This window comes from Lepus europaeus, chromosome 5 (genome assembly GCF_033115175.1).
Source record: "Lepus europaeus isolate LE1 chromosome 5, mLepTim1.pri, whole genome shotgun sequence".
Classification (NCBI taxonomy): Eukaryota; Metazoa; Chordata; class Mammalia; order Lagomorpha; family Leporidae; genus Lepus; species Lepus europaeus.
The window spans coordinates 127,070,793-127,089,009 of NC_084831.1; the positions used below are offsets into that span (position 1 = coordinate 127,070,793).

An 18,217-nucleotide genomic window follows, 5' to 3' on the forward strand; every position below is an offset into this window, starting at 1 on the left:
CAGCAAAAGATGGCCCAAGTGTTTGGGCCCCTCCGTCCACATGGGAGACTCAGATGAAGCTACTGGCTCCTGGCTTTGGTTTGACCTAACTTAGGCCATTGCAGCCATTTGGGGAGTAAACCCGTGGATGAAAGATTTCTATCTCTGTCTCTATTCATGTCTCTCTCTCTCTCTCTCTCTCTTTCTCTCTCTCTCTCCCTCTCTCTCTCTCTGTAACTCTGCCTTTCAAATAAACAAAATAAATCTTTAAAAGAATAGGATAGTCTTAAGACTTGTTTTTAAAATTAAGGTGGTTAGTTTTTTCTCTGTAACTCCTTCCTTCCCTCCCTTCCTCCCTTCCTCCCTTCCTTCCTAGCGAGAAAGAGAAGCAGAGACAGAGAGAGAGTTCTTCCATCCACTGAGTCTCTCTCCAGATGGCCCAAATGGCTGGAGCTGTGCTGATCTGGAGCCAGGAGCTTCTTCCAGGTCTCCCACATGGGTGCAGGGACCCAAGGACTTGGGCCATCTTCTACTGCTTTCCCAGGCCATAGCAGAGAGCTGGATTGGAAGTGGATCAGCCAGGACTTGAACCTGTGCCTATATGGGATGCTGGCACCGCAGGCGGCGGCTTTACCTGCTATGCCACAGTGCCGGCCCCAACTTTGCCTTTCAATTAGATTAACATAGTGAGCAGTTTTAAGTCATGAGGGACAGTTTTATAAAGACTGACCTTATTTGAATAATTTGTGCAGCATTGAACTTAATCTACCCCATAGTTTATGATTAAATAGATACTACTGGCCACATAGTAATTAAGAACATCTGCTTAGCATCAGTCCTAGAACCATTTTGCTTTTGGAGTGGACAAGCTCTTTAGATGACTACTGGGGTGGCTTTCAATGTTTTGTGCACAGTCTACAGACAGAAATGTATTTCACATCTGTCTCATATATGCAGTCTCATGAAATAATAAATCCTTACTACTTGAAAAACATCCTGTTTCTTTTTTTTCTGTCCTATGCTTTTCTGTAAAACTTTTTAAAGACTGTAGTGATCCACTGAATTGATCACAGAAGCTGGTACTGGGTGATGTTAATTTCAGATTATTCTGATTTAACTTCCTCTGCTTACAAATGTGTAAATAGATCCCAGGAGGAGAAGTGATTTCTCTAAGATCTCCAACTTATTGCAATGCTGAGAAAAGAATTAAGGAGACGTGGCATCCAGTATTGTATTGTCATTTAAAATCTAAATTACTGTTAGATTCCAAGACCCCCCACAGTGGATGCTTGAAACTGCAGAGAGTACCAAATCTTGGTATGCTGTGTTTTCTCATATACATGCATACCTCTGATAAGGTTTAATTTAGAAGTTAGGCACAGTAAGAATTTTTTTTGTCCTTTTTTTAAAATTTTTAAAAAACTTTTATTTAGTAAATATAAATTTCCAAAGTACAGTTTATGGATTACAATGGCTTCCCCCCCCCCCCCCATAACTTCCCTCCCACCCGCAACCCTCCCATCTCCCGCTCCCTCTCCCATTCCATTCGTATCAAGATTCATTTCTAATTATCTTTATATACAGAAGATCAATTTAATATATATTAAGTAAAGATTTCATCAGTTTGCACCCACATAGAACATAAAGTGTAAAATACTGTTTCAGGCCAGCGCCACGGCTCACTAGGCTAATCCTCTGCCTGCGGCACTGGTGCACCAGGTTCTAGTCCTGGTCGGGAGGCCGGATTCTGTCCCGGTTGCTCCTCTTCCAGTCCAGCTCTCTGCTGTGGCCCGGGAGTGCAGTGGAGGATGGCCCAAGTCCTTGGGCCCTGCACCCCATGGGAGACCAGGAGAAGCACCTGGCTCCTGGCTTCAGATCAGCACAGTGCGCTGGCCACAGCACACCAGCCACAGCGGCCATTGTGGGGTGAACCAACGGAAAAGGAAGACCTTTCTCTCTGTCTCTCTCTCACTGTCCACTCTCCTGTCAAAAAGAAATAATAAAAAATGAAAAAAATACCGTTTCAGTACTAGTTATAGCATTAATTCACAATGAACAACACATTAAGGACAGAGATCCTACATGAGGAGTAAGTGCACAGTGTCTTTTGTTGTTGACTTAACAAATTGACACTCTTGTTTATGGTGTCAGTAATCTCCCTAGGCTCTAGTCATGAGTTGCCAAGGCTATGGAAACCTTTTGAGTTCGCCGACTTCAATCTTATTTAGACAAGGTCATAGTCAAAGTGGAAGTTCTCTCCTCCCTTCAGAGAAAGGTACCTCCTTCTTTGATGGCCTGTTCTTTCTACTAGGATCTCACTTGAGAGATCTTTCATTTAGATTTTTTTTTTTTTGCCAGAGTGTCTTGGCTTTCCATGCCTAAAATACTCATGGGCTTTTCAGCCGGATCCGAATGCCTTAAGGGCTGATTCTGAGGTGAGAGTGCTGTTTAGGACATCTGCCATTCTATGAGTCCGCTGTATATCCCGCTTCCCATGTTGGATCATTCTCTCCCTTTTTTATTCTATCAGCTAGTATTAACAGACACTAGTCTTGTTTGTGTGATCCCTTTGACTCTTAGACCTATCAGTGTGAAGGCAATAAATAATAAGTTGAAGAATTTTAACAATATACTATAATAAAATCACCAGCACCACCACTTGTACACTTTGGGGCCATTATTAAGTAAGTTAGGGATCCTTGAACACCAGTGATACTAGAACAGTTGCTCTGATAATCAGGGTGGTTATCAAGTGACTAACAGATGGGTAGCATATGTAGCAAGGGTATACTGGACAAACAATGCACCGAAACTGTGGAAAATGAAATTGTGGATAAGGGAGGCCTGCTGTACTTTTATATAGCTGTACCAACTATTTCTAGGAACACAGGAAGCAGCACAGTCATTAGTAAGGTATAGGAAACTGCTTAGAGTACTCTTGGAAGCTACCTTTGTACAGGACTCAGGTCCCTCCATTCTTCAAGAAACTGTGCCCTCAGAGGGGTTTTCTAGGAGCATCTGATGGGTACACCTGCCTTTCCTTCTCCCTTGCTTTTCTATCCCTTTGTTCAGATGAGATTGGCTAGGACAGCCAAGACCCACAATGCAGCAGGGAGTTTTTCTATTATCCTTTCTTATTTTGTGAATTCTACTACATATCAGAAGATGTTCTGTATTTGAAAAGAAAAACGAAGGAAACAGTTTGCAGGATGAAGATTGTTATCAAGGAAGTGGTTCAGGTTGCCAGTAATGAAACTGCCATGTTTAATTTTTGGTGAATAACTGATTATACAGCACACAAAAAGATTTACTACAATAATGAGATTGAGAAGAGTAGAAGTGATCTAAATCTAAATTTTGCCTTTTCTGCTTTAGCAGTCTTTTGAGAAAAAAATAATGAGAAATCTAATTAAAATATTTAATTTATTTGAATATTTAAAATAGAATTACCACAAATTACATTTGACAATTAGCTATACCCATTTTTAACATTTATTTATTTACTTATTTTGAAAGAGAGAGAAAAAGAGATTTTTCTTCCGCTGGAACTGATGAATCAGAAAGACATGCTGAAAATCAGTGATTATTGTATGATTCACTCATAGATTATCAATACTTAGTCTGACTTGAGTTTACAAGAGATGTTAGAATATGTTTTTTAAAAAGATTTATTTATTTGGAAGGTACAGAGAGAGAGAAAAAAAGAGAGAGAGAGAAAGATCTTTCTTCTACTGGTTCATTTCCCAAATTGCTGCAACAGCTGAGGGCTGGGCCAGGCTGAAGCCAGGAGCCTACGACTCCATGGGGTCTCCCACATGTGTGCAGGGGCCCAAGCACTTGAGACATCATCTGCTGCTCTCCCAGGTGCATTAGCAGGGAGCTGGGTTGGAAGTGGAACAGCTGGGACTTGAACCAGCACTAATATGGGATGCTGGTTTGCAATTGGTGGCTTAATCTACCATGCCACAATGTCAGCCTCATGGAATGTATTTTGTAGCATGAAAATACCCTATTTTAAAATTAATTTATAGCCATTCTGTACTTTGATGCTCATTTCTTAGAATTACAGATCAGGACTCTAAATCATCTTCTGTTTCTAAAAATGAGATTATAATATCTTAATTATTTTTTAAAAAAATTATTTACTCAAATGTCAGAGTGATAGAGAAGGAGAGACAAAGCAATCTTTCATTCGCCAGTTCAACTTCAAGTGGCCGCAATGGCTATGGCTGGGCCAGGCAGTAGCCAGGAGCTGGGAACTTTATCCGGATCTCCTACATGGGTGACAGGGGCCCAAGTACGTGGGCCATCCTCTGCTGTGTTCCCAGGTACATCAGCAGGGAGCTGAATCGGAAGTGGAGCAGCCGGGATTTGAACTGGCACCCTGATATGGGTTGCCAGCATTTCAGGTGGTATCACCGCTGTCCCCCCCACCCCTCCATAATGCTTTCAAAATAAACAAGAAAAATGTGAACAGACTTGGAACTTTGATTCTTAAATTGATCCAGCCCTCAAAGGAACTTGTCCATTTGTTAAAAATTTCCTTTTCCATAAGTCTTTCGTATAGTCAAATAAATGTTTATCTAATAACCAAAACACCTCATTTTATAATGCAGCGGCAGTAAAGGGAGAATATTTTGCAGCTGTGGAGTTTTTTTTCCTTTTGTTCTTTTTTTTTTTTTTTCCAAGGCACAAGGCTTGGTGGGAGAGTTGTCTGAAGGCAGCGCGATCAGAGGCAGGGACTAGCCTACTGTTTGCCTATTTCAGTCCCTGTTAAATCATCGGCTGTGCCCACAGGAAAGATGTGTCAATTGATCAACGGGCCAGAGTATCAATTTTATGTTTTCAGATTGCTAACAGAGGAGATTAAGAATCTAGATATAAGTGATTCCATGTTGCCGTTGATTTCTCCACAATGTTGCAGTGGGTTCGTTTCTGAGAAGAGCAGCGTGGTGGGGGCAAGAGGCGCGGAGTCACCACACAGACCCCGGGAGTCCGGTGAGAGCAGGCTTGAGGCGAGCAGCCTGCAGACTCGTTTATTACAGTTGGTACAACAGCTTATATAGCCAAGACCAGCCAATCTGGTCAAGGGGCGGTCCATACCCCAACCAATCACAGCCTGTTGCCAGGCAGTTTCCAGAGCCATCCAATCACAGCCTGTTGCTAGGCAGTTTCAAAGCCATTCCTGACTAACTGACGCTCGCTTGCCAGTGGCCACCTTCGCATGGCCTTCTCATTCCACTACAATTCCACAAGTCTGTTTTCAGTCAGGCACATAATTAAAGTAACCAAAGAGTTCACTGAGGTTAGAATTCCATGCTAAGATTCAAAATTATTTGGTCTTTAAAAGCAGTGTGGAGCTGCTGTATAAGCACCGCTGAGCTTGGAGTCATGTCAACTGACCTAAGTTCTAGTCTTGGCCATTCTACTCTCCTTACAGTGAATCAAGTGTTTTGTTTGTGTGTTCACTTATTTCAAAGACGCTCATTTCTTAGCAAGGGAGAGAGAGAGAGGGAGAGAGCAAAATCGTTTATCTGCTGGTTCACTCTGTAGATGCCCACAACTATGGGGCTGAGCCAGGCTGAAGCCAGAAGCCAGGAGTTCCACCTGGGGGTAGCAGGAACTCGAGTGCTTGGGGCACCATCTGCTGCTGCCTTTCAAGTGTATTAGCAGGAAGCTGGGTCGGAAGTGGAGGCAAGTCTTGATCCTTGGCACTCCGTGTGGGATGCAGGTATCCCAAGTGGCAGCTTAATGTGCTGTACCACAACACCTGAAGAATCTTGAAAACTATAGTGGTTTCAGTAAGAGAAGATTAATTATGAAACACCAAGATAACAGATATTATGCTGTCATTCTCATTGCATATGAAAGATGATTATGATATATTATATATGTAAAAATCAGCTTGCCAAACAAAATTACAGCTGTAATCCTTTTTCTCTTAGAAAGGAAAATACCTACCAAAAAGCACTACACAGACAATGTGTGTGTTTAGTCTGAATATCACAAGGGTACGTCCAAAAGTTTGTGAAAAAATGAAATTAAAATGTGTTTATTTTGGTGCAAAAATATTTCATATCCATATATAGTTTTTCATAACTTTTTGAAGATTCCTCATTTATAAACACAGACACATACATACATACACATGTACCTATATTGTACCTGGGAAATATAGAGAAATTTAAATATTATATGTTCAGATGCTTGAAGATAGCTTGTTAATATTTCAAGGTGGAGCTCTGTGTTTGGTGATTCATATGGGTTTCATTTTTTTTTTTTTTACTGTGTTTACCCTATGTATTTATTTTTAGTGTTGAGTATTTTCAGAACTATTATATCTTTTTCTATGGGAGGAAATAAGTATTTGACCACAGATGGTTTTCATATTTTCGGTACAAGGCATGTGGATTGACAGCCTATGAAACTTTAATACTGTATAATATGCAGGTGCTTTTATTGTTTATAGAAATGCCTAATCCTTGTTTGAAACTTATTAAACAGTGTGCCATCTGTAAGCCTTCCTAAATTTCATAGATTAATTAGCTTTAAAGTAAGGTTGCCTTTTATCTAACTTGTTGTATAAACTCTTCCATCTGGGAACCTTCTCTTTTATGTGCTTGGTCAATGTTCTGTGTTCTTCAGCACTCTAGTTTTTTTTTTTTTTTTTGACAGGCAGAGTGGACAGTGAGAGAGAGAGAGACAGAGAGAAAGGTCTTCCTTTTCCGTTGGTTTACCCCTCAATGGCCACTGCGGCTGGCGTGCTGCGGCCGGCGCACCACGCTGATCTGAAGCCAGGAGCCACATGCTTCTCCTGGTCTCCCAAGCGGGTGCAGGGCCTAAGCACTTGGGCCATTCTCCACTGCACTCCTGGGCCACAGCAGAGAGCTGGACAGTAAGAGGAGCGACCGGGACAGAACCTGCGCCCCGACTGGGACTAGAACCCGGTGTGCCGGTGCTGCAGGCGGAGGATTAGCCTATTGAGCTGCGGCGCCGACCGAGTACCCTAGTATTAATTATGGAGCCTGGCATTCTCAGTCACAATGAAGAGCGCAAAAAGTGACAGTAGACTGGACAAAGTGACATTGTCCAGAGAGTAGTTTAAAACTGATGAGTAATCTAATCACCATGGCTTTGCTCTGTGTGTGTATGTATGTGTGTGTATTTGATGTCACTGAAAAGTAAAGTAGTTTCTGTGTAGAAAAAGTTTTATAGATGATGATCGTGTGAGGGAACTTCTAAACATTTGCAGAAATCAAAAGTTTTTTGTTTTGGTACAAAAAATTTGAAATTCATGCACAGTTTTTCTTTCACTTTTTTTTTTAAGAATTATTTATTTATTTGAAAGTCAGAGTTACAGAGAGGGAGGAGAGATAGATCTTCCATTGGCTGGTTCACTCCCCCAAATAGCCACAACATCTGGGGCTGGGCCAGGCAGAAGCCAGGAGCAAGGAGCTTCATCATGGTCTCTCACATGGATGGTAGGGACCTATGTACTTGGGCCATCTGCTGCTGCTTTTTCTGGGAGCATTAGCAGGGAGCTGGATTGGAAGTGGAGCAGGACATGAACCCATATGGGATGCTGACGTTGTCAGTGACAGCTTTACTTGCTATGACACCACACCGGCTCCTATGCATAGTTTTTCATAATTCACGTTTTCCATGAACTTCTTGAAGATCCCTTAAATAGCATTCCTGTGACGTTTCTGAATGTGAGCCATTCTCACCAGGGTGAGGTGAAACCTCATTGTGGTTTTGATTTGCATTTCCTTGATTGCTAGTGATCTTGAACATTTTTTCATGTGCCTGTTGGCCATTTGGATTTCCTCTTTTGAAAAATGTCTGTTGAGCTCCTTGGCCCATCTCTTAAGTGGGTTGTTTGTTTTGTTGTTGTGGAGTTTCTTGATCTGTTTGTAGATTCTGGTTATTAATCCTTTATCTGTAGCATAGTTTGCAAATATTTTTTCCATTCTGTCGGTTGCTTCTTCACTCTCCTGACTGTTTCTTTTGAAGTACAGAAACTTCTCAATTTGATGCAATCCCAATAGTTAATTTTGGCTTTGACTGCCTGCGCCTCCAGGGTCTTTTCCAGGAAGTCTTTGGCGGTGCCAATATCTTGCAGGGTTTCTCCAATGTTCTCTAATAATTTGATGGTGTCAGGTCATAGATTTAGGTCTTTAATCCATGTTGAGTGGATTTTTGTGTAAGATGTAAGGTAGGGGTAAACAATAGTTATTTTTAAAAATTGTAAAAAAACAATGCTTTTTTTGTGGCCAAAAAAAACCCAATTTATTTAATTTATTTGAAAGGCAGAGTGACACAGAGAGGGGGAGAGACAGAGTGAGATTTTCTCTCTGCTATTTCACTCCCTAAATGGCCATAAGAGCCACGTCTGGGCCAGGCTAAAGCCAGGAGCCAGGATCTCCATCCAGGTCTCCCACATGGATGGCTGGGGCCTGAGTACTTGGTCCAGCTTCCACTGCTATCCCAGACATATTAGCAGTAAGTTGGGGCAGCAGTGGAGCAGCCATGACTTGAACTGGTACTCTGATATGGAAGGCCAAACACCGGCCCCCAAAGCATTAAATTCTAATCTATTTTCATCTGATTCTCAAATCAGAATGTTCTGTAACTTTCCCTAGATTGCTGTGCTAAGGAGACAGCAACGTATGATAAAAAATCGAGAGTCTGCTTGTCAATCTCGCAAGAAGAAAAAAGAATATATGCTTGGGCTAGAGGCAAGATTAAAGGCAGCACTTTCAGAGAATGAGCAACTGAAGAAAGAAAATGGAACACTGAAGAGGCAGCTGGACGAGGTTGTATCCGAGGTGAGTGCTAGTGATAGAGCCAGGGTGAGATGGGAAGGTGTTTATTTTTTCTGATAGATAATCTGAGAAATATCTACATTTTACATTGTGAAAAACAGTAGTGCTAGGAAAATGAAGGTACAGTAAGTCCTAGAAGTTGTAGTAAGGATAAAGCATTTCAAAGAGGAGCTTTTGAATTACACCTCCCAATCTACACGGAAATATCTCCTTCTGGGTTTCTCCCTACTCCTTACTGTGGTACCCTCTTTTCTGATTAAACAAATCATATTGAGTCCCCTAAATAGTCCTGTCAGATGTTTCCTTTTTGAAAAAGAAAGCAATCAAAAATGAAAAATGGGTTCTGTCCTTTATCTGGCCCTCTGATCACTGTGTCATTTTTTGCATTCTATAGCCATGTTGGTCCTAGGAAGGTTAATCTGCTCAGTTCTGTTCATGAAATCGGCTGCTTTCAGGATTTCCCTCCCTAGTGCTATCCTGAACCAACTGGGTGCCCACTGACGGGAGCTTCTTACACTGTTCTTTCTGTCTTGCCCCTGTGCACATGGGAATACTCCAGTGTGTTCTCGTAAACAGTGACTTAAAGACAGGGAGAGACACTATACACATGGTTCAGAGTTCCTTGGGGACATATTACATACAGAGTCATTGAGATCTTGGCCTTTGGGTCAAGAGGCAACTGCAACAGAGTGACTGCTGTGTTGTTTTCCCTCTTCTGCTTTTCTCCTTTTCTTTCTGTGCTAGAAAAGGGAATGTAAAAGGCTCTACTTGGTCTTTTTAAATGTGCTGTTGCCTCACCTTTGAATTTTATTTTTTCTTAAATAAAAAAGGTATTCATGTAACTGGTGCAGAGAATTCTTATCCTGGGTGTTGCTTTTAATGACATTGAAGGATACTTTAATTGTTTTTAATGTGGTCATTTCCTTTAGAACCAAAGGCTTAAAGTCCCCAGCCCGAAGCGAAGAGCCATCTGTGTGATGATAGTGTTGGCATTTGTAATACTGAACTATGGACCCATGAGGTGAGTGTGTTGCCATTTATAATACTGAGCGGTGGACTCACGGAGGTAAGTGTGTACATAACTGTTTTGGATACTGATGCCAAAAATTCCAGTTCTCCTCTTTTGTTATTCTTAGCTCTAGTAATAAGCTAGAGAAAGATAGATTTGTTTTGAACCAAGTCAGTGTCCTAGATGTGCAAAGAGTAATTAGACAGGAGCTATGCCTTCAAAGACTTTGTGCTCCAGCTGGGAGGACAGACCTGTAAAATGATGACTACAATGTAAAGTGATGGATGTAATAAAGGCAGTCTGAACAAAGTGTTAAACGAATATATGAATTCCTTGAGGTGAAGCTTCATGTCATTGGGAGGTGCTCAATATGTTTCATGTTGAGTGAGTGATAAGGACAATCCTCACAGAAGAATGTGAACATTGACATGTGACACCAGTTTGCCAGGTGGAAAGGATGGGAAAGGCATGTTAGGCAGAGGAGGCAGCCTACATAAAGGCACAATTATGAAGCGGCATGACATTTTCAGAAATCAGTGGGAAGTTCAGGTACCTTGTACATAGGGCAAGTGGGGTGTGCATAAGGCTAGATGGATGGCTAGAGGTATGGGGGAACAGATGAAGGAGGGCTCGGGAGTCTATCATGTATAACGAGGCACTCCTAGGTTTTTAGGTGGAGGGTAAGATAATTAGCTTTACATATTAGGAAGATGACTCTGAGAATTGTATTGAAAACAGAGTAGACTTAGGAGAGACTGTTGGCAGAGACACCATTGGTGGAATGTTGATGGATTTCAAACTCTTGAATTTAAACTATGGTTATGGAAAGGATGGTCCATCTCAGAGTACATTTTTTTATATAGACCCTCTCATTTGATATGGGACCTGAGGAAAAAAGAAGGAAATTAAAGACAATTCTAAAATGTTTTAAGAGATTTATTTTTTAGTTATGAAGAGAGACTGAGGAGCAAGCAAAAGAGATAGAGAGAGAGAGAGAGACTGAGAGATAGATCTTCCATCTGCTGGTTTGCTCCCAAATTGGCTGCAATGGCCAGGTCTTTGCCAGGCCGAATCCAGGAGCCCATAGCTTCTTTCAGGTCTCCCATGTGGGTGCAGAGACTCAAACATCTGGGCCATCTTCTGTTGCTTTTCCAAGAGCATTAGTAGGGAGCTGGATTGGAAGTGGAACGGCTGCATCTCCCAACTGGTGCCCATATGGGATCCGGTGTCACAGGTGGCAGCTTTACCCCCTAAGCCACAACTCTGTTCCCTAGTTCTAAAATGTCTACTGGAGGGCCTGAATGGTTATAATGTTATCTCGGATAACAAACATAGAAAGATGGATAGTTTTATTATGGAAGACAATGATTTTTATGTTTAATGTGAGAAGTCTGTGATACTGAGTAGATGTTGAGAATTACTGTTATAGACAGACAGACATTGGTGTTATAGACAAACAGACAAGGGAATAAGTAGGAGAAGGAGAGTAATGTAATGAGAATCTTTTTTTTTTTTTTTTAAGATTTATTTATTTATTTGAAAGAGTTACACAGAGAGAGAGAGAGAGAGAGAGGGAAGGAGGGAGGAAGTCTTCCATCCTCTGGTTCATTTCCCAATTGGCCACAATGGCCGGAGCTGTGCCAATCTGAAACCAAGAGCTAGGAGCTTCCTCTGGGTCTTCCCACGCAGGTGCAGGGGTCCAAGGACTTGGGCCATCTTCTACTGCTTTCCCAGGCCATGGCAGAGAGCGGGATCGGAAGTGGAGCAGCTGGAACTTGAACCGGTGCCCATATGGGATGCCGGCACTGCAGGTGGTGGCTTTACCTGCTACGCTACAGTGCTGGCCCCAGTAGTGAAAATCTTAAGAAACTCCCCAGTGGGTGTCAGAAAGCTAATTACTTGAACCATCACTGCTGCCGCCCAGGGTCTGCATCAAAAGGAAGCTGGACTCAGGAGCCAGAGCCAAGCATGAAACCCAGGTACTCTGATAAGGGATGTGAGTATCTTAACTGTTAGGCCATTGCCCATTGTTTGGGTTTCTTTATGGAGGCTTCATTATGAAGACATGGCTGATTAAACCATTGGCATTGGTGTTTGAACTCAGTCTCTAGTCTCTTTCCCTTCCCTGGAGTTTGGAGGGTGAGGCTGAATTTTCCTAGTCACTAATAACATGGCTTGTTCTTCTGGCAGTCACACTGCAAGAGTTATTTCATTGGCATCAACTCAGATATGGTTGGCAGGGGCTTATGAATAATAAAAGATGCTCCTTTTAACCTTGATCACTCAGGAAATGACAAGGGCTTTAGGAACTCTGTGTCATGTACTTGGGGATAGACACCAAATATGTATTTCTTATTATATCACAGTATCACAGCCATATTCTTGAGTCAATATAGAAGGAACTAATTTTGTTAGTAAAATAATGGGAGGCTTTATGCAGCATCTTTTTAGTTTTTGACACAGGAAGTGGGGATGGGTTAGGGGAGACATCTTGTGGAAGCCCTAATAAGTCAAAAGAAATTTGGAGGAAAAAACTGGAACAGAAAAATTTTAAGTGAATGAATGATCTTTACACCTGCTGAGATGGAGGGGGGTGTGTGCTGATGGATCTCATTTCCATGGTAGATTGGCCCATTATGAAAGGAAGAAATAACGCTTCCCATTTTATGAAGAAATACTTGTGTTCATTAAATAATTAAACCAACAATAGAAAAAGGATAATTAAGAATCAGAGAAAGTCTAAATACTTGAACATCCTGAGGATCAGCCAGCTAAGCTGGATCTTTTTCTGTGTGAAGCTTCAGGAACAGAAAACCAAGAAGTAGTGGAAATATTAGGAACTATTGAAATTAAAATTAAAAAACACATTAAAAGACTTAAACTGAGAGAAGCAACAAAGAGAAGAACTGGCAGGAATACAGCAGTATCTTAACATGTTGGACTGTCTCCAGACACCAAGAATGAAATAGGGAAGAACTGGATGTGAAATTTTTTTTTTTTTAGATTTATTTATTTATTTGAAGGACAAAGTGACAGGAAGAAACACACACACACACACACACAGATCTTCCATGTGCTGGTTTACTCTCCAGATGGCTGGGCCAGGCTGAAGTCAAAAGACAAGAACTCCATCTAGATTTCCCATGTGAGTTGCAAGTGTACTTGAGCAATCAACTGCTGCCTTCTCAGGCTCATCAACAGGGAGTTGGACTGGAAAGTATATGGAATGCTGGCAACAAGTGATGGCTTACCCTGCTGTGCCACAGTGCTGGCCCCTTTCATTTTTTATTTTTTAATATTTATTTGAAAGGCAGAGTGACACTGAGAGTGTGAAACTCCTTAAATAAAATAAAATAATGTAAAAAAATCATTTCCCAAACTAATGTAAAAAAAAAATCCAATAACTATTTCTTCTAGACAAAATTTGGCATCAATAGTGAAATATCAAAGCCTAGTGAACCACAATGATTTGAGAGACTGAAACTTGTCTGAAATGTAGGGAATCTAGATGTTCTATCATGTTCCATCATCCAGAAATGTTTCTTGCTTGGCCCCATCCTTTGCAGTCTTTTTACTACAAGACTGAGATCTTCTGTGGTCTGAGAGTTTTCAAGAGAAACAGGAACTTCTCAGTTGAATTTTATTAGAACCCCCAGGAGCTATTTAGTGAATAGCTTCCACGTCTATGATTTTGTTGTCTAGAACCCTAAGCAAGCTTTATTAAAATGTTTTAATTCTGCAGAAACTGTATAGATTTTTTAAAACAGTTAATGAATTCTATCTGACCTTTTATCAATTACCATAAAATTGTTTAGCCAGATAATTAAAAATCTTAATTAGAGATTTCTAAAGCATTTTTAGATTTAGGAACCTAAGTTCTATTCCCCCCTCTCTCCTCTCTCCCTTCCTTCCTTTCTCTCTCTCTCTCTTTCTCTCTCTTTCTTGATTTATTTGAAAGTCAGAGTTACAAAGAGAGAGAGAGAGGAAAGAGAGAGAGGAGAGAGAGGTTTTCCATCCACTGGTTCACTCCCCAAATGGTTGCAACAGTTGGAGCTGTGCTAATCTGAAGCCAGGAGCCAGGAGCTTCTTCTGTGTCTCCCTGAGTGGGTACATGGGCCCAAGCACTTGGGCCATCCTCTTCTGCCTTCCCAGGTGCACCAGCAAGGAGCTGGATTGAAGTGGAGCAACCCGAACTTGAACCAGAACCCATATGGAATGCTGGCGCTGCAGGCCAGGGCTTTAACTTGCTGCACCACAGTGCTACCCCCAAGAACCTAAGTTCTTATAGGATAGATCACATTACCTTAATGAAGTTATTAATGTTTCATTAATTTTTAGTTGTTACTGAATAAAGTAGATCTGATAATTGTGGTGCACAAAAGCAATGTATGAGGCCTGTCTTCTGAGGAGAAAGTAGGAGACAGAAGAATATGACTCATCCGCCTCCCCAGTTGGAAGTCTGGGGAAAGTTTTATAGATTAGGTAGGAGAAGGCTGGTATGTGGAAATGCTAGCAAGGCAAGTTGATTAGAGGAGCTTGGAATCAGGCCAGCATGGTGAAGATGGGCTTTTAACTCCAGATTTCCTTGTTTAGCCAACCTCTCACTTCTGCAGGGACACTGATATATTTAAGTTCCGGCTGTGCTCTGGTTTCTTTCTCTCAATCAGTTAGATTTTCCTTCTTCTGCGCATGCCTAGTGTATTAATCACTTTTTTCATCACTACAACTAAAATATATGAGAGGAACTTCTCAGAAAGGAAGAAGGATCATTTGGGCTTAGTTTTAGAGATTCACAGTCCAAGATTGTGCAGCCTTTCTTGTCTCTGCTTTGCAAACAAAATATTAAAGAAAATAAAAATTTGAATCTCATGACTCAATTGGAGAAAAAGTAAGGACTTCTCAGAGGCCAGAAACTTAAGATAACATAAATTTGTTAAATCAAAACTCTTGAGATTGAGGGCTTTCTGAAACAAGAGCTCACTGAACTGTCATAGATGCTACCCAGAAAAGGACCAGGTCCTGGGACAGACCGTCACAACCACCAGTAACATGGCTAACTAGCAGTCGGAAAATTGTTTGCTACACCTAGAGGTCAGAATGTTTTTGTAATGAAAATTTGGAGAAGGAAAGCATAGCTAATTTACATTAGTCCTGGATCGGCTATAGCTAAGACAGGTGGGCTGCCGTGGAAGGGGGAAAGTTTTGGCATAGGAGTGCATTCCATAAGGAGAAGTAATTGTTCTAGATTGGTTAGGGTTGTAAACAGGATGCAGTGGTGTCTAAGGGCTCATGGTGGGATCCGAGTTAAAGTTTGAACATACATTCAGGAATGTGAACGGTCTTGTTGTTTTCAGCCTGTGGCTGTTAACTGGTTAACCTCTCCCATCCCTCCCCCGCTCCCCCCATCCTCTGGCCCTTGTAATTAAATTAGGACCTCTCAGAATTGTTTTTCTATCAAGTCTGTAATGGTAGACTGGCATTGGAAGTGGTGCTTGTTCTGGATTTATTTTCTGATTTTTGTGGCCCAGAGTCTGGGAGTGGGAAGGAAAGCTCTAGACAAAAACGGTGGAAAGTCACAGCTGAGGCCCCCACTTCTCCCACCCCTCAAAAGCTGGAATTTCCTGAGAATGACATTCTTGGTTGCTAAAAGAGGAAAAAATAAGTAGTTTGCCATACCACACAAGAAGATTGTGGCTATGTATCTGTCTTGATTTTGGCTGTTGGGTAGAAGTAGAAAAAGGGAAAAAAAAATCTTTCATGATAATTCTTGACCACAAGCTCCTAGCTCGTGCAGATTTGAGCCTGAATTGATAGTACTGTTGTAACTGCCTCACCCCTACACACACACACAAACCAAACCAAGACAGAAATGTAGTACAAGCGGCTCTGTGTACCTCTAGACTCTGGCAGAAGTAAATTCATATCTTTCTCAGAGGAAGCCTTTTTAAACATTATTCCTAAAAAAATTGCCACAGATAGAGATCCAACTGAACATGAATACACATCTCCAGCCCTTCAGAAATCATTAAACATACTGGGAAACCAGCCACTATTGACATTAGCAGGAGGAAATAAACTGAAGAATCAGACAGAGAGACTATAGATATTTGAATTGCCAGATACAAAATATAAAATAAATTTGTATTAAAGATAATTAAGATATAGCAAAGGAACAAAAGACTTATTGGAAGTGACCAAGACATAATCCCTAGAAATATTCTAATTAGTAATTTATGATTAGGAAAGAAATGATCAGGTTAAAACAAAAAATAGGCACATTTGAAGGAAGAAATAGTGAACGAGAAGATGGATCTGAATTATACAGAATATAACAGAGACCAAGAGGTAAAAAACATGAGAGATGTTAAGAGACATGAGTTATACTTCCATAACCACCAAAGTAACATCACCACTAATGAGACTTATCAGCAACTTATATTTCCTGATGTGATGTGTTTCTATCAGTTCTGTGCTATTCTTGTCTGAATTTTATCATGAAGAAACATCAGTGGAGGATGTTCTACAAAGTAAATAACCTGTAATCTTAAAAACATCAAGAACTAAGCCTAGAAGTCTTTACCTTGTAAGATCATCATCATGAAAACCAAGGAAAAGCTGTGGAACTCCCTGTGATTTGAGAAGGCCAGGAGACATGGATAAGTCCATATAATGTCTACTTTTGGGGCTGACATGGTGGCTAGCAGGTAAAGCTGCTGCCAGCAGTGGCGGCATCTCATATGGGCACTGGTTCGAGTCCTGGCTGCTCCACTTCTGATCCATCTCTCTGCTGTGGCCTGGGAAAGCAGTAGAGGTTGGCCCAAGTCTTTGGGTCCCTGAACCCATGTGGGAGACCTGAAAGAAGCTCCTGGCTCTTGGCTTCAGATTGGTGCAGCTTCGACCATTGTGGCCAATTGGGGAGTGAACCAGCAGATGGAAGACCCCTCTCTCTCTGTTTCTCTCTCTCTCTGCCTCTCTCGCTCTCTCTCAGCCTCTGCCTCTCTGTAACTCTGCCTTTCAAATAAATAAATAAATAAATCTTAAAAAAAGATTATGTCTGCTTTTCTGGTCTGTTTTCCTGTACCACCAAAATGAATTAGTAGGACAGTTGGTGAAATATGAGGGACTATAGAGTAGTTAATAAGATATATAGCTCAATGTTAATTTCCTGCTTTTGCTTATTGTGCAACTATTATTTGAAATGTGCAGATTTGGGGGAGCTGGAGAGAGAGCACATAAAACCTCCGTGCTATTAGTGCCGCTCTTTTGTATGTTTGAAAGTATTTCATAAAAAGAAATTGAAACTTTTCAAACCAAAACAATATATTGAAAGAGAGTGATACAAGTGGGTAGAATAGACAGACAAGGTCCAGCATACATCAAAATAGAATTCCAGAAGGAGCTAGAACAGACAATGAGGATAAAGGTTCTATTGAAGAGATAGTAAACTGAGAATTTACTAGAATTGATGAAAGACAATAATCCTCTGATCTGCCAGACTTGAGATAAATAAAGAAGTCCAGAGGAAAAAAACATAAGAAAAATTAGATAAGCAAACAGACATCCACAAAAGCAACAAAGAAGTCTTAAAAACAACTGACAAGAAGGCAGATTACCTATCAAAGAATTCCTGTTAAACTGTTGATGGTATATTGTAGACCAGCAATTGGCAGAAAGATAGCCTCAGAGTTTTCAGGGAAAGAACTCAACCTGAGTCCACACCTAATGAAACTATCTTTCACATGTAAGAGTCTCATGAGGCTAGTTAAAAAAAAAAGTCTCATGAGACAAGTTAAAATTGGAGAGTTTACCACTAACAGACCCTCATTAATAAGATTTCTGAAGAATGAAGCTCAGAATAAAGGAAAATGACTTCAAAGGGTTTGAGATGTAAAAATGAATAGCCGACGCTAATCAAAATAATGAATGTGGGTGAAGCTTTTAAAAAGGTTGATCTAAAACGTTACAATGCCTAGTTTGTAAGGTTAAAACAAATTACAATGGAAGAAATCTCTGGACAGTTGATTGGGGATGATATTGAAATTAAAAATATCTAGGTTTCTATTCTTTTTTTGGGAGATAGATAAAAATATTGTGTTTAGATTTGTTGAATGAAATTTAACATTTTACAGTTTTGGGATCACCTCTAACAATATAATTAAAATGGATTATTTTAAAATCTAGTAGAGGAAAAAAGCAGAAATGGCATGGGAGACTTAGTCCCAAGGAAGCCATGAAAATAGGAGAAACTAGATTATGAAAACACATACTATTGTAGAAATGAAACTATAGTATTTTCAATAATCAGAATCAGTGGAAATGGACTGAACTCTGCATTTAAAGGGAAACATTGTCAGCCTGAAGGAGGAAAAGAAGCAAAATACAATTCTGTGATATTTACAAGAGA

The 18,217-nt window shown here is 40.7% G+C and overlaps 1 protein-coding gene across 1 annotated transcript in view; it reads left to right on the top strand.

The window, feature by feature from the left end:
• Positions 1–18,217, top strand: part of ATF6 (activating transcription factor 6) — a 212,236-nt gene that overhangs the window by 46,941 nt on the left and 147,078 nt on the right. Inside the window, exons 8-9 of the mRNA XM_062192629.1 lie at positions 8,622–8,807; positions 9,734–9,825. Coding sequence (XP_062048613.1) covers positions 8,622–8,807; positions 9,734–9,825 — 278 coding nt within the window. The remainder of the gene's footprint in view (positions 1–8,621; positions 8,808–9,733; positions 9,826–18,217) is intronic.